This window comes from Scyliorhinus torazame, chromosome 22, assembly GCF_047496885.1.
Source record: "Scyliorhinus torazame isolate Kashiwa2021f chromosome 22, sScyTor2.1, whole genome shotgun sequence".
NCBI lineage: Eukaryota > Metazoa > Chordata > Chondrichthyes > Carcharhiniformes > Scyliorhinidae > Scyliorhinus > Scyliorhinus torazame.
This window is the reverse complement of record NC_092728.1, coordinates 77,648,389-77,660,492: the sequence shown is the minus strand read 5'-3', so window position 1 is coordinate 77,660,492 and position 12,104 is coordinate 77,648,389. Positions and strand designations below refer to the sequence as shown.

Sequence of the window (12,104 nt, the reverse complement as noted above, 5' to 3'; positions counted from 1 at the left end):
CATTTTGATCGTCTGCACTCTCCCCGCCAAGGAGAGTGGGAGCGCGTCCCACCTCTGCCTCCATCACGCTTGTCTGGTTCCACTTGTGGATCTGTGACCAGTTTCTGGCTATTTGGAACTCCAGGTATCGGAATCTATTTTGGGCTATTTTAAAAGGGAGCCCCTCCAGCTCTGTCCCTCCCCCGTTTGGGTTCACCGGGAATGCCTCGCTCTTGCCCAGGTTGAGCTTGTAACCCGAGAAGGTTCCAAACTCTTTCAGGATCTGCATAATTGCTTTCAGTCCTTCCTGTGGCTTTGAGACGTATAGATGCAGGTCATCCGCATAGAGTGAAACACTGTGCACTCTGTCTCCCCTTTGGATGCCCTTCCAGCTTTTCGGGCAGGGCGGGTGTCATTATTATATCCATCAGCCACCTGATGTTTGCAGTGAATTGCCTACCCCTTGACAAAGCCCGTCTGGTCCTCTGCGACCACCTCTGGTATGCAGCCCTCTAGGCTTTTGGCCAGGACCTTTGCAAGTATTTATGCGCCTACATTTAGTAACAAAATGGGTCTATACGAACTGCATTCCGTCGGGTCTTTGTCTTTTTTAGATATTAATGAGATCATGGCCTGCGCTAGTGTAGGAGGCAAGTTGCCCCTTGCTAGCGAGTCTTCAAACATACCAAACATAACCCAAATTTTTTATAGAAGTCTACCGGGAACCCGTTGGGTCCCGCCGCCTTCCCCGCCTGCATGGAGCTGATGCTCTCCATGATTTCATAGTTTCATAGAATTTACAGTGCAAAAGGAGGCCATTCGGCCCATCGAGTCTGTACCGGCTCTTGGAAAGAGCACCCTACCCAAGACCACACCTCCACCCTACCCCCATAAACCCAGTAACCCCACCCAACGCGAAGGGCAATTTTGGACACTAAGGGCAATTTAGCATGGCCAATCCACCTAACCTGCACATCTTTGGATTGTGGGAGGAAACCGGAGCACCCGGAGGAAACACACGGGGAGAACGTGCAGACTCCGCACAGACAGTGACCGAAGCTAGGAATCGAACCTAGGACCCTGGAGCTGTGAAGCAATTGTGCTAACCACTATGCTACCATGCTGTCCAGATCTATTGGTGGCCCAGTGAGAATGTTGATTAGGTTGGGAGGAGGTGTGTGATGCATTCCTGGAGAATATATTTAAATATGAGAAAGAAACAACTTAGGCAATCATGGTTTCATATATCAGACCTCATGGGAGCATGTGAGGAAATAGAGGACTCCCCATAACATTTTGCAGTGTTCCAAGGGGTCTGCACAATTTGAATTGTGTTGAGCTAACTATAGGTCTGAACTGAGGTCATTCGATGATAATCGACACAAAGTACCAGCATCCCAACAACTTAAAACCTGCAGAGTGACAAAAATACAAAGAAAGGATTTTGATGTAATCGTGGAAATCAAAGCAATTGAGGAATGGAATACCAAAGTGTTCCAGCAAAGAATGGTATCTTGAGCATACTACTACGATTTATTAAAGATAGCCCAAGATTCTACTGCAGGATGCCAGAACATGAATTACATAGTGCAGATTGGTTTAATATTGATCGACACGAAAATTGCTATATTTTGTAGAACGTGGAATGACTGTAAGTAAATTAGGATTTGCATCAAAGCATCACTATTATCTACCCATTATAAACTGACTGGTTAAGAAAATTGGCTTAACTGTCGGTGTGATTTTGTTTTGGAAATAGTGCTTGCTAGCAATACTCAAAATTGCATTTAGATATTGAATGTGATGGCATCAGCAGACACTGATATCGTGATTGATGCATTTAGAAATTTTTACGCAGATTGGATTCCCATGTGATGTTCTAGTTCCATGTCTCAACAACAAGCTACCAAATCAGTTATCCATTGCAGAAGCAGTGCTTTATAAAAAAAAGTTTCTGTCCACTTGATACTATAAGCTGATGCATGGGCTAATAGAGGTTGCATAGTACATTGGCCACATGCTGAATGCTGGTAGGAGATGCCACAAGAATTATCTGGTTCTTTCTATTTGACTTAATGTACAGATGCTAAGTGTACAACCAATTAATACTGTTCAAAGATTTGTAGTCAAGTATCATTAGTAGGTCATTTAGCCCCGACCTGTTCCTCCATTTATTGTGGCTTGAATAATCTGCAGTCTAAGTCCATGATGCTTTTAGTTAACAAAAATGTGTCGTTCTCAGGCTTTAAATTAACAATTGATCCCATTCCAAACATCTACCACCCCTTCCATTTGGGAGTGTTTCCTTACTTCAATCACAAAACGGCTGGCGTTAATAAGGCCATAAGACATAGGAAAGGAAGTAGGCCATTCGGCCCATTGTCAATAAGATGGTGGCTGATCTGATATAATCCTCAACTCCACTTTCCAACCATATCCCTATAACCCTTGATTCCCTTATTGATTAAAAATCTTTCTACCTCAGCCTTGAACGTCCTTAACAACCCAGCCTCTACCGTTCTCTGCAGTAATGGATTCCACAGGTTCACTAGCCTCGGGGAAAAAAAATCCTCCTCATCTATGTCTTAAATAGGCAACCCCTTACTCCGAGATTATGTCCTCTGGTCCTAGGCTTTCCAACACAAAGAAACACCCTCTCAGCATCTATCCTGTCTAGCCACTGAGAATTCTATCTGTCTCAATAAGGTCACCTCTCATTCTTCTAAACTCCAATGAGTACAGGCCCATCTTACTTTACCTCTCCTGATAAGAAAATCCCTCCATACCCAGGATCAACATAGTGGACCTTCTCTCGACTGCCTCCAATGCCAGTATATCTTTTCTTAGATAAGAGGCCAAAACGGTATTCCAGATTTATTTAGACTATGCCCACCAGTCCTCAACTCCCCAATCAGTTAAAATAGGGTTACAATTGAGGTCTTCAAGCGGTTACGTTTTGCATTGTGTCTTTAAACTTTAGTTAAAATGGCGGATGTTACGTAACTATTCAAAATAGTACCTGACAACAGGCCTAGCCTAGTCAAAGGATCTGCTGAGAAAGGTGCAAAATTCTCAGACTTGGGAACAAAAAGCAAGGGCAGATATTGTAGGATTGTTCCTTTCAGTAGTTTAAAGCACAAGTAGCCATTGTAGTTTTAGTAAATTCTTATATTGAATATTTCAACTTGTGAAATTTTGTTGTGTCATCCTTTTCAGCTATTAATTGGGAGTTTGAATTTCCTTTTAAATATTGTTGGGGCAGAAAGCTTTGCTGTCAAAGCTTTTCATCTTACACTGAACAGGACAGATTTACAAGGATACCAATTGTAAAGCGAACAGCAGTTTATATTGGATGACAAGACAGTGTAGATTGGTTGGCAAATGGGCTACGATTGGTAGAGGCATTGCCATGGAGACTGCACCAGAAAACTGTTAACTGCCAAGCTTTTGTTTAAATTCAAACCAAGCAGGTCTGCTTTGCTCAAGGCATTGCCTTTGGGAATGAACCAGAGCATGGCTGTCCCCAAGCATTTATTTAGCGGAAAAAAGTGCAATAGGACAGGGCCCTTTGTGTCAAACCCACAACCACTACCATCTGGAAGGACAAGGGCAGCAGATCCATGGGAACACCACCACCTGGAGGTCCCCTTCCAAGTCACTCACGATCCTGACTTGGAAATATATTGCTGTTCCTTCACTATCGCTGGGTCAAAATCCTGGAACTCCCTCCCTAATAGCATAGTAGATATACTGTTATGGGCTAGGGTTTAGAGAACCCCAAAGTGTATCATGGAGTTCACCTGACCCACAACTTTTAATGCTGGTAGCATAAATTCTACCCAATTGTAACCTATTTTGCTAGATATAAAGCCAACATTCCATTAATTTTGTTTGGTTATTCTCGCCGTATATATTAAAGACATTTTAATGATCTAGATGCATGGATCACTCTACCCTGAGTTCCTTTGAATGCCCAAGGTTTGTGACTTTTAACTATTTCGCAAGTACTGTGCAATCCTTATGCTATCCAGTGAGACTGGAATGGGAATGTGTGGAGCATGTATTGAGGTGGAGAGATTGAGATTGAGCTTATCTAGAATCTAGATGAATCTAGGGGTTTACTAGAACGGGCGGTGCCACCATTTTTACCAGCTATAGACACCAGAATCTACTTGTTCTATTACCAGTGGGTTCTAGGTAGGTCTGTACACAATAGTGGAAAAATGTAATGCGACAAATTAGAGTTGAATTCAAGGATGCTGATGTGGCTGTGTAATCTGTGCAATTGTACAGAGCCGTGAGCCATTCAAAGGTCCCGGGTAGATTCAGTACAAGCAGACCTATGTTTCATGGAATGCAGATGTGCTATCTAGCACTGAGCCTGAGCACAGTCAGGAGAGTAATCTATTTTCTCCACTGATTTGTTGTTATATTAATGGAAAGCCCACCTTTTATACTGTTAAACGGAAAAAAAGAGCTATTTGCCTTCCAATAAAGGAAGAGAAGATGATCAGTCCCAGCGGCGGTCGTTGGTGTGAGTCTGCCCTGAGTAGGAAGCCATGTTTTGGGATCCTGGCAGAACTTCATGTACTGATTCTCAGGACAGATTTTCGGTTTACTGATACTGTGCAGGCGGTAGCTCTTGTTTTTTCATCTACCCCAGTCACCCTCCAACAGTCATGGCTCAGTTGGGAGAAGGAGAAAACAAAATTCAGTTTTTACAAACTGTAAATACCAGTTGACAACTTGGATATTATACAAGCTTTCACTGCAGCTGACGCATAAAAATCTAGTCCGATGTCTTAAATACTGAAATAATATGGATGTTTCTAAACCTTTTTTTTGTAAGGGCCACGAAGAATCCAGCACGAGTTTTAAGGATACAAAGTAATAACATTTATTTACTATAACATATATACATAACAGTAGCAGTAACTTCCCTTGCTACATACTCCTTCCTGCTGGTTCCTGAACTGGCCAGCTTTATTTATACTAGGAGTTTACTAGTGGTTTCTCCGCCCCCCTCATTGGGGAAGCTCATACTCCCACAGGATTGTGGGATAGTCATTAGTCCCCAGCCAATGGTAAGTAGGCAGGTTATAACACTTTTTAAATCTTCAATGGCATTTACTCTTGGTTTAAACCATGCCTTTTGTGATTGCACAAGTGTGGATTTGGCACCCAGATTAATTAAATTATATTTAAATCTTTGGATGTTAAAATACCAGTCAAAAACCCTTATCAGTCACATAAGCACCAGGTCTGCCATGTGATCGTGCTAAAACAGTGTAGGTGAGGTTAGCTTGGTGGTTCAGCTATTCTCCATGCAGAAACAACTACACAATGCATATGGGTAAGTTTGAAATTCTAGAAAGTGCAGAATAACAAAGGAAACTGCCTTTTGAAGTGCAAATAAGGAAATGGTATTCAGAGTAGCTCAAACCATACCATCTCTTTTTCTCACTTGGCGCTTACCAATTTCTTTTATGTATTCCTGGCAGTATCAATTTGATTTCTTCTGTTTTCTCCTCCATGAAAGAACTGAGGTACAGAATGAGCCTTATATGCAGCACAGGCGGGGGAGATCATGTGGCTTGCATGGCTACTGCAAGGATGAAAAGTCTTAAATGGACAGTGTCTTGCAATTTTCCCCCGTTTGGGTGATGGCTTAATCATTTGTATTTGGAGGATGAAGTATGTTGAAAGAATGAAGAAGACCATACAAAAGGTAAGCAATCTAACATTACCTACCTTGGTAGGGTCTTCAACATTCTTCAAGTTATGTCCTCTGCATGCCAAGCTCTTAATCAATCCTGTCCTGTGCTCCCTGATTTGTGATTGAGAATTTATGCTTTTTGCATTTTCTCCAGAAATCAAAGGCTTATCCACAGTCCCTGCAGGCAGCCTAACCTGCCTAGCTCATAAAATTATCTCCTTTTCAAAGTCCACTTACATAGCTGCAGTCTCAGTAATATCCCTCAATGTTTTCTAAAACTAAAAAGAGTGTCAAGTACACCAGATTTAACAGTATCATCTTGGGTTGCTCAATGATAGACTTATGCAGGGAAATGGAGAATTATGCCTTTTCGATCATGACATTGATGAAGATAATTTCTCAAACTTTTTTCCATCAGCATCCATATGATTTTGAATAATCTGTAGAAATTGCATTTTGTTGAGAACTACACAGATGTTCAGTAATCAAACTATACAAGTGTCAGAGGTAAAGAATAACATTTCTGAACCTGGTAGTAATGACATTACAGTTACAACTGGGCCTTGTGCTCTGAGGTACACATTTGTTGTTATGTTCTTCACTGGCCCCCACCAGAAGAAAAATCATTCCCGTAACAAGTGACAATGAAATCACGAAAGAATGGAGAGAGCAGAATGCTTAATGCCTCCTGAAGTTGAAAGCTGTGAACTCCAAATATCTGCTGTTAACCTTTTAAAGTTTTCTGTCGAGCAGAAGTTGTAGTAAGACCAGAAGAAAAGCTGAATATCTGTTCTCGTCACCCAGTGGAATGGATGCCCAAGGGAATAGCAGAAGAGCAGGCATTATCCTATGCATGGATTTTGACTCTGCTTTTTTTTAGTACTTAAAGCTTTTAGAACATTTAGTCGTAAATTTGTACATGGTTCAATATATAAACTTCATTTTCTATTTGAAGAGACCAATCCGAACATTTGCGAATGATGACCGACATGTCATGGCAAAACATTCCTCGGTGTATCCTTCCCAAGAAGAGCTTGAAGCTGTGCAGAATATGGTTTCAACAGTGGAGTGTGCACTGAAACATGTATCGGACTATTTGGATGAAACTAATTCACAATCAATTAATGTGGATGACGGTGAAGACGAAGCTGCAGATGTGAAGAAAAGTGGCACATCAGAGAGCAATGCAAAGTGAGTTGATGCCAATTTTGCTAAAGAACGTTTCCCTGTGTTTTCTGTACAGAAGAAATATTGTAATTGACTCTCATGTCAGTGGAAGAGTGTTCTGCTGATTTATTAGATTTTCATCCACATCATTTGTTTATTAGTTGCTGACAAATTGCAATGTTCAGTTTTGAAATTTGATCAACATTTAGTTAAACGGGTTCTCTAACCGATAAAGTTTAATCAAATTTCTACATTCCAATAATTTAGGATAATTTTAACTTCTAGCAGACAAAATTGTATTGTGTCCTTAAAAATAGAAAATTATTCATTTCCAAGGACATGGTTCCCAAATTTATTTTTCAATCCAATTATATAGAAATGTATAATAGGGTCTAGTTCTGGGAAATTAAGTGGGACGAGTGGAACATGTTTGGAAGGCTGTTATCACTATATAATTAGGTTTAGATTAGGTATGGAAAAAGACCAGGAACAATCAAAAGTACTGGAATGCTAATTTGAATGAGTTGAAAGAGATCTGGCCCAAATGGATTGGATATAGAAATTAGCCTCTGAAATAGTATTAAGCAATGGGAGGCCTTCAAGCATGCCAGTGCAGAATAAACATGCTAAAGTAAAATACTGTGCATGCTGGAAATGTTCAGCGCATCTGGCAACATCTTTTGTGAGAGAACCAGAGTTAATGTTTCAGGTGTGTGGCAGGTTCAGATGAAATATCACACACCTGAAAGGTTAACCCTATTCCTGTGCTAAACATATTCCTGTGATGGGGAAAGAAAGTGTATCCAAAGTTAGAGTTCCCTGGCTGAAGAAATTGCGATTAACATGAAATGGAAATAACTATCTTATGATAAATTAAGAGCAAAGTCTTGCAAATGCTGGAAATCTGAAAGTGACGAGGATGATGATAAATGTCAGGTTCATAAAAAAACTAGCTGAATGTGGAAAGTGCAGAAGAGAACTTAGAAGGAATAAAATGGGTTCAGAGAGTATGTGTGTAAAGATTAGCTGGCAACAGGAAATGGAATACTATTGTCTTATATAAGCATAAGGGAGCAAAGAGATAATCAAAAGAAAGGATAGCTCTAGAGTAAAAAATGAAGTCATTTTATGGGCGAAGAAGACATGACAGAGTACTAAATGAGTACTTTATACCTGTTTACACAAAAAAAGAGGACACTGTCCAATCACAATAAAGGAGGTGGGGAAAGAGAAATTGAATAGGATGGAAATAGATAAGGGGCGAGATTCTCCGACCGACCGCCGGGTCGGAGAATCGCCGGGGGCTGGCGTGAATCCCACCCCCGCCGGTTGCCGAAGTCTCCGGCACCAGATATTCGGCGGGAATCGCGCCGCGCCGGTTGGTGCCCCCCCCCGCGCGATTCTCCGGCGTGGATGGACCGAAATCCCGCCGCTAAAATGCCTGTCCCGCCGGCGTAGATTAAACCACCTACCTTACCGGCGGGACAAGGCGGCGCAGGCGGGCTCCGGGGTCCTGGGGGGGGCGCGGGGCGATCTGGCCCCGGGAGGTACCCCCACGGTGGCCTGGCCCGCGATCGGGGCCCACCGATCCGCGGGCGGGCCTGTGCCGTGGGGGCACTCTTTCCCTTCCGCCTCCGCCACGGTCTCCACCATGGCGGAGGCAGAAGAGACTCCCTCCAACGCGCATGTGTGGGAATGCCGTCAGCGGCCGCTAACCCTCCCGCGCATGCGCCGCCCGGAGATGTCATTTCCGCGCCAGCTGGCGGGGCACCAAAGGCCTTTTCCACCAGCTGGCGGGGCGGAAATTCGTCCGGCGCTGACCTAGCCCCTTAAGGTTGGGGCTTGGCCCCCAAAGATGTGGAGCATTCCGCACCTTTGGGGCGGCACGATGCCCGACTGATTTGCGCCGTTTTGGGCGCCAGTCGGCAGACATAGCGCCGTTTCCGGAGAATTTCGCCCCAGTGTTTAATAGGACAGCAGTGCTCAAAATAGAAAATTTCTCCAGGTTGTGATACATCCCAGGCCATTGAAATCATGAGGATTGGAAAGTTGGCCACAATCTTCCAATCCTTGTTGAATATGGGAGTGGTGCAAGAGAACTGGAGAGTTGAAAATGTTACATCACTTTTTAAAAATCGGATAAACCTAGTAATTCTAGGCCAATGAACCTGACGTCAATGGTGTACAAACTTGTAAAGATCATCAGAGGAAAAATGAATTGTTACTTGGAATAACCAGGGATAATAAATGACAACCAACATGGCGTTTTGAGTACAAGTTGTACCTGATGAACTTAATTGAGTTTTTGATGAAATAATGGAGGGCTGGTGAAGGTGATGTCATGTATGTGGTCTTCGATGGTGTTCAATGAAGTGCCACGTAATAGACTTTTTAACAAAATCAAAACCGTGGGGATTTAAAAGGTACTGAAAGCATGGCTACAAAATGGACTACAAGACAGGCCACAGAGAGTAGTGAAGTGTACCTTTTTTTCCCAGATTAGAGACAGGAGATTAGAATGATGTCCCAAAGATTTGGTATTGGGATCACAATTCATTTAGATATATATTAATGACCTGGAATTGGGAATAAATTCAAAGTTTGCAGGTGGTGGATAACTTGGAACTGTAGTTAAAAGTGAGTAGGATTGTCACAGATTTCAGGAGGACAGACAGATTAGCGAAATGTACTCACGGTAGATTAAATGTAATGCACAGAAGCGATAGACTTTGGGAAGCAGAAGAAGGAGAGGAAAATTAGAATGATAGAATCCCTACAGTGCAGAAGGAGGCCATTCGGCCCATTAGATCTAGACCAACCCGCCAAAAGTACATTCCACTCCCATAACCCACTTAACAGTTGGACACTAAGGGGCAATTTAGCATGGCCAGTCGATCTAACCTGCATATCTTTGGATTGTGGGAGGAAACCGGAGAATCCAGAGGAAATCCAAGCAGACACAGTGAAAATGTGCAAACTCCACACAGTCCCAAGATCGGAATCGAACCCAGTACCTGGCGCTGTGAGGCAGCAATGCTAACCACTGTACCACCATGCTGCGCATGATAAAATTAGTTTAATCATGTGGTAGTAATAAAGTTTGTTTTAATATAACATATCCCTATTTGTGCCTGGAGTGACGCATCGTTTCCTCACAGTCTTACAAATTAAATAAAATATTGGGGTTTCTGTCCGGCTATCCACATTAAACATCATATGTTTAACATTTGTTCATGTAGAATATAGAATTTACAGTGCAGAAGGATGCCATTCGGCCCATCAAGTCTGCACCGGCCCTTGGAAAGAGCGCCCCACTTAAGCCCACACCTCCACCCTATCCCCGTGACCCCACCTAACCTTTCCTTTTTGGACACTAAGGGCAATTTAGCATGGCCAATCCACCTAACCTGCACATCTTTGGACTGTGGGAGGAAACCAGCACACCCGGAGGAAACCCACGAAGATACGGGAGAACGTGCAGACTCCACACAGTCAGTGACCCAAGCTGGGAATCGAACCTGGGACCCTGGAGCTGTGACGCGTCAATGCTAACCACTGTGCTATCATGCCGCTGTGTTGTTGGGAAATTGTTCGAACATTATTAAGGAAATAATAACAGGACGTTTAGAAAATCCATCAGAGTCAGCATGATTTTATCAAGGGTAAACCATGTTTGACTAATTTGCTAGAGTTCTAAGATGTAACAAGTCATGTGGATTATGGGCATCCTGCAGATCTAGTATATCTGGACTTTCAGAAGGTATTTGATAAGATGCCTCACAAAAGGTTAAGACACAAGGTAAGATCACATGGAATATGGGGCAGTTTATTACCTTGGATAGAAAACTGGCTAATTGACCGAAGGCAGAGATTTGGCATAAATGGATCTGGTTGGCACAGGATTCAGTTGTCAAGCACCAGCAATTTACAATATATATTAATGACTTGGATGTTGGAATAGAAGGTACTATATTCACTTGGAGACGACACTAAATTAGTTGGGTTAGTAAGTTGCAATGAGGAAATAAGAAAAGATTAGGTGAGTGGACCAAAATTTGACAGATGGAGTTTAATGTGGATAAGTGTGAGGTTATCCATTTTGATCAAAAAAATGGAAAGGCAACTTATTATCTAAATGAAAAGAAACTTCAGAGTGCTTCAGTGCAGAGGGATCTGGGTGTCTTCGTGCATGAATCATAGAAAAATAGCATGCAGGTAAAAACATCAGGTAATAAGGAAGGCAAATGGAATTTTGTCCTTTGTAGCTAAAGGAATAAAGTATAAAAGAAGGGAAGCATTACTGCAACTGTACAAGGCATTGGTGAGACTGAACCTGGAGTACTGTGTACAGTATTGATTCCTTACTTGAGGAGGGATGTAGTTGCATTGGAGGCAGTTCAAAGGAGGTTCACTAGATTGATTCCAGCAATGAGGGGTCTGTCTTATGAAGGGAGATTGAGGCCTACACTCTTCGACTTTAGAAGAATGAGATGAGATCTAATTGAGGTATATAAGATGATAAACAATATTGACAAAGTAGGCGTGTGGGGCAATCTAGAACGACCGGTCACAGTTTTAGAATAAGGGTAGCAGATTTAAAACAGATGAGAAGAAGTTATTTCTCTCAAATTAAATGGTACAATTCTAACAGGGTTGCAAAAACAGAAGAGACCTTGGGATTTACAAATGCAAGTCTTTGAAAGTGGCAGGACAAGCCAATAAGGCTCTTTAACGAATGCATACGAGATAATGGATTTTGTGAACACTGGAGGTATAAAGTACAAAAGCAAGAAAGGTATGCTAAATCAGCATAAATCACTCGTTATGCCTCATCTGAAATAAAGAATTGTAACTAATTATTGGCACCATAATTTAGAAGAAGGTGCAGAAGAAATAATCGAATGATCTGAGCAATGAGAAACTTTAGTTAAGTGAAAAGTATTGCTGAAAAAAGATATTAGTCAAATCTTTTCGTCTTGCACTCATCAGGACAATTGCAAGAATGTCAGGGGAAGCAACAACTTTATGCTGTGTTGAGGAGAGTACTAATTGCTAGGTTGACAAAGTATCGTTTTTCAACAGTACTCAAGTTCTGACTGCCAAACAACTATATGTGGAAAAAGTCTAGAGAAGGTTGAAGGGAAAGTCAATCAAGGTGTTCAAAATGACCAAAAGTAGACTGGGAGAAACTATTTCTCTGGCAAGAGAGTTGTTAACATGGTTTCGACTTGGGGTAACTTGT

The 12,104-nt window shown here is 42.1% G+C and overlaps 1 protein-coding gene across 12 annotated transcripts in view; it reads left to right on the top strand.

Moving 5' to 3' along the window:
- strbp (spermatid perinuclear RNA binding protein) overlaps positions 1 to 12,104 on the top strand; it is a 276,353-nt gene that overhangs the window by 185,423 nt on the left and 78,826 nt on the right. For 11 of the 12 annotated variants that reach the window (XM_072488405.1, XM_072488410.1, XM_072488409.1 and 8 more), the window contains 2 exons: positions 5,519 to 5,707; positions 6,651 to 6,886. In XM_072488405.1, coding sequence (XP_072344506.1) covers positions 5,669 to 5,707; positions 6,651 to 6,886 — 275 coding nt within the window. In that variant the 5' untranslated portion in view covers positions 5,519 to 5,668. The remainder of the gene's footprint in view (positions 1 to 5,518; positions 5,708 to 6,650; positions 6,887 to 12,104) is intronic. The other variant, XM_072488411.1, reaches the window with a different exon arrangement.